Source organism: Emiliania huxleyi, assembly GCF_000372725.1.
Source record: "Emiliania huxleyi CCMP1516 unplaced genomic scaffold EMIHUscaffold_56, whole genome shotgun sequence".
NCBI lineage: Eukaryota > Haptophyta > Isochrysidales > Noelaerhabdaceae > Emiliania > Emiliania huxleyi.
The window spans coordinates 613,891-615,579 of record NW_005197803.1 but is presented as its reverse complement, the minus strand read 5'-3'; the positions used below and the strand labels follow the sequence as shown (position 1 = coordinate 615,579).

The 1,689-nt window shown below is 70.6% G+C and overlaps 1 protein-coding gene across 1 annotated transcript in view; it reads right to left on the bottom strand.

Moving 5' to 3' along the window:
* Positions 1-958: 958 nt before the first annotated feature.
* Positions 959-1,689, bottom strand: part of EMIHUDRAFT_416449 (hypothetical protein) — a gene marked incomplete at its 3' end in the record, with an annotated part of 4,378 nt that continues 3,647 nt past the window's right edge. Inside the window, exons 5-8 of the mRNA XM_005765332.1 lie at positions 1,515-1,557; positions 1,272-1,366; positions 1,084-1,141; positions 959-1,013 (exon numbers count right to left, since the gene is read on the bottom strand). Of these exons, the coding sequence (XP_005765389.1) occupies positions 960-1,013; positions 1,084-1,141; positions 1,272-1,366; positions 1,515-1,557 (250 nt within the window). The remainder of the gene's footprint in view (positions 1,014-1,083; positions 1,142-1,271; positions 1,367-1,514; positions 1,558-1,689) is intronic.

Here is a 1,689-nt window from a genome sequence, read left to right as displayed (position 1 = left end):
GTCCCCCCCCCCCCCCCGGTTGGGGTAAGCCCGGAGGGCCCACCCCCCCCCCCCAAGGAAACCGGGACCTCAAGCTTATCGGCGTTGGCCAGACCAAGGCCGCGACGGTTTGTCAACCGGCCGGCGGCACTAGGGGGGTCTGTGCCACCGGGAAAATTTGGGGGGATATGTGGGGGCATTTTTCCGGGGAAATGCCCGGGGAGATGTCCGGGAGATCTGGGGGGAGATGTGGGGAGATGCTCCGATCGGGAGGCGAGTTGGAGAACCTCTCGACCAAAGTCGGACCCCCCCCCCCCCCCCTCTCGGCTCCTCTCCCCAAACGCGCGCACCCGCGGCTCGCTACCTCGAGGCCGAACGCGCGCGGCTCGGCGCACTGACGCAAGTGGCGGTGCGATCGCCGCTTGGCCCACTCGCCGGGGGCGGGCTCGCGGTGCGCCTCGCGGCAGCCCGCCTCACGGCGCACAAGCCCGAGGGGCGCGTCGCCGCCTGGAAGGGTGGGTGGCGGGTACCGTGGGGTAGGGGAGGGTGGGTTCGGGTACCGTGGGGGTAGGGGCGCGTCGCCGCCTAACGCCACGATCACGCCGACGCTGGCGGGAGAGGGGCGGTCTCGTGTCTCGTGGAAAAGTCTCCTCGGAGCACCGCGTGGAGGCAAGGGGGTAGAGACGGTCGAGACCGCGGGATACGGCCGAGTACAGCGGAGTGCGTGTCCTCTCTCGCGCGCGTGGGAACACAAGAGTCCGTGCTCCGATCTTCTAGGCGTCGGCGCCGTCCGCTTCGGAGCGACCCCACCCCCACGCACGACCGTCCTCCGTCACCGCGACGCAGTGCCCGCCGGTGCCCGCCTAGAGGTTCGCCGTGTCGCGGACGTGTCGCGGACGTGTCGGGGACGGGTCAGCGGCGCGCGCCGCTGCCCTCGCCGACACCGCCGCCACCCGCTCCGCCGCCGGCCGCCACTCTCCGCCGCTGTCGCGCCCGCGCCGGTCGAGGCGCCGGTCGGCGGCGCCCACAATCACCTTCGCGAGGGAGATACGGGGAGATACGGGAGATACGGGAGATATCGTGAGGGAGATCAGGGAAGATCACCTCGTGAGGCACGTCCGTCGAGCCCGCGTCGAACCACGGCCCCATCCCTGTACCGAGCCTAGTCACGAGATTGCGGGAGAGTGTGGGAGAGTGCGGTGGGGTGAAGGGCGGCATGCCGGCCGGCGGAGCAGATTGCGGGAGACTGTGGGGGAGTGTGGGAGAGTGCAAGGGGGTCTAGGGCGGCATGCCGGCCGGCGGAGCAGAGCCCCCACGCGTACAGCCGGCCCTGCTCCGAGATGGCGAGGGTATGCGCAGAACCGGCCGAAAGCGCGCGCACGCGGACCTAAGCGGGAGATTGCGTGAGATCGCGTGAGATCGCGGGAGATTGCGTGAGATCGCGGGAGGTTGCGGGAGGTTGCGTGAGATCGCGTGAGACTGCGTGAGATTGCGTGAGATCGCGTGAGATTGCGTGAGATTGCGGGAGATCGCGCCCCCTCGAGGCCCTTGACCAGAGAGGGCACGTACCGCGTCAGCCTGCAGGGTGACGGACGCCAGCGTAAGAGAGGGGGGGGGGGGGGGGGGGGGGGTTTTCCCCCCGTGAGGGGGGTCCATCCCCCCCCTGCGGGAGTGGGGCAATTGGCCCCCCCCCCGGTAAGCAGGGGGGTT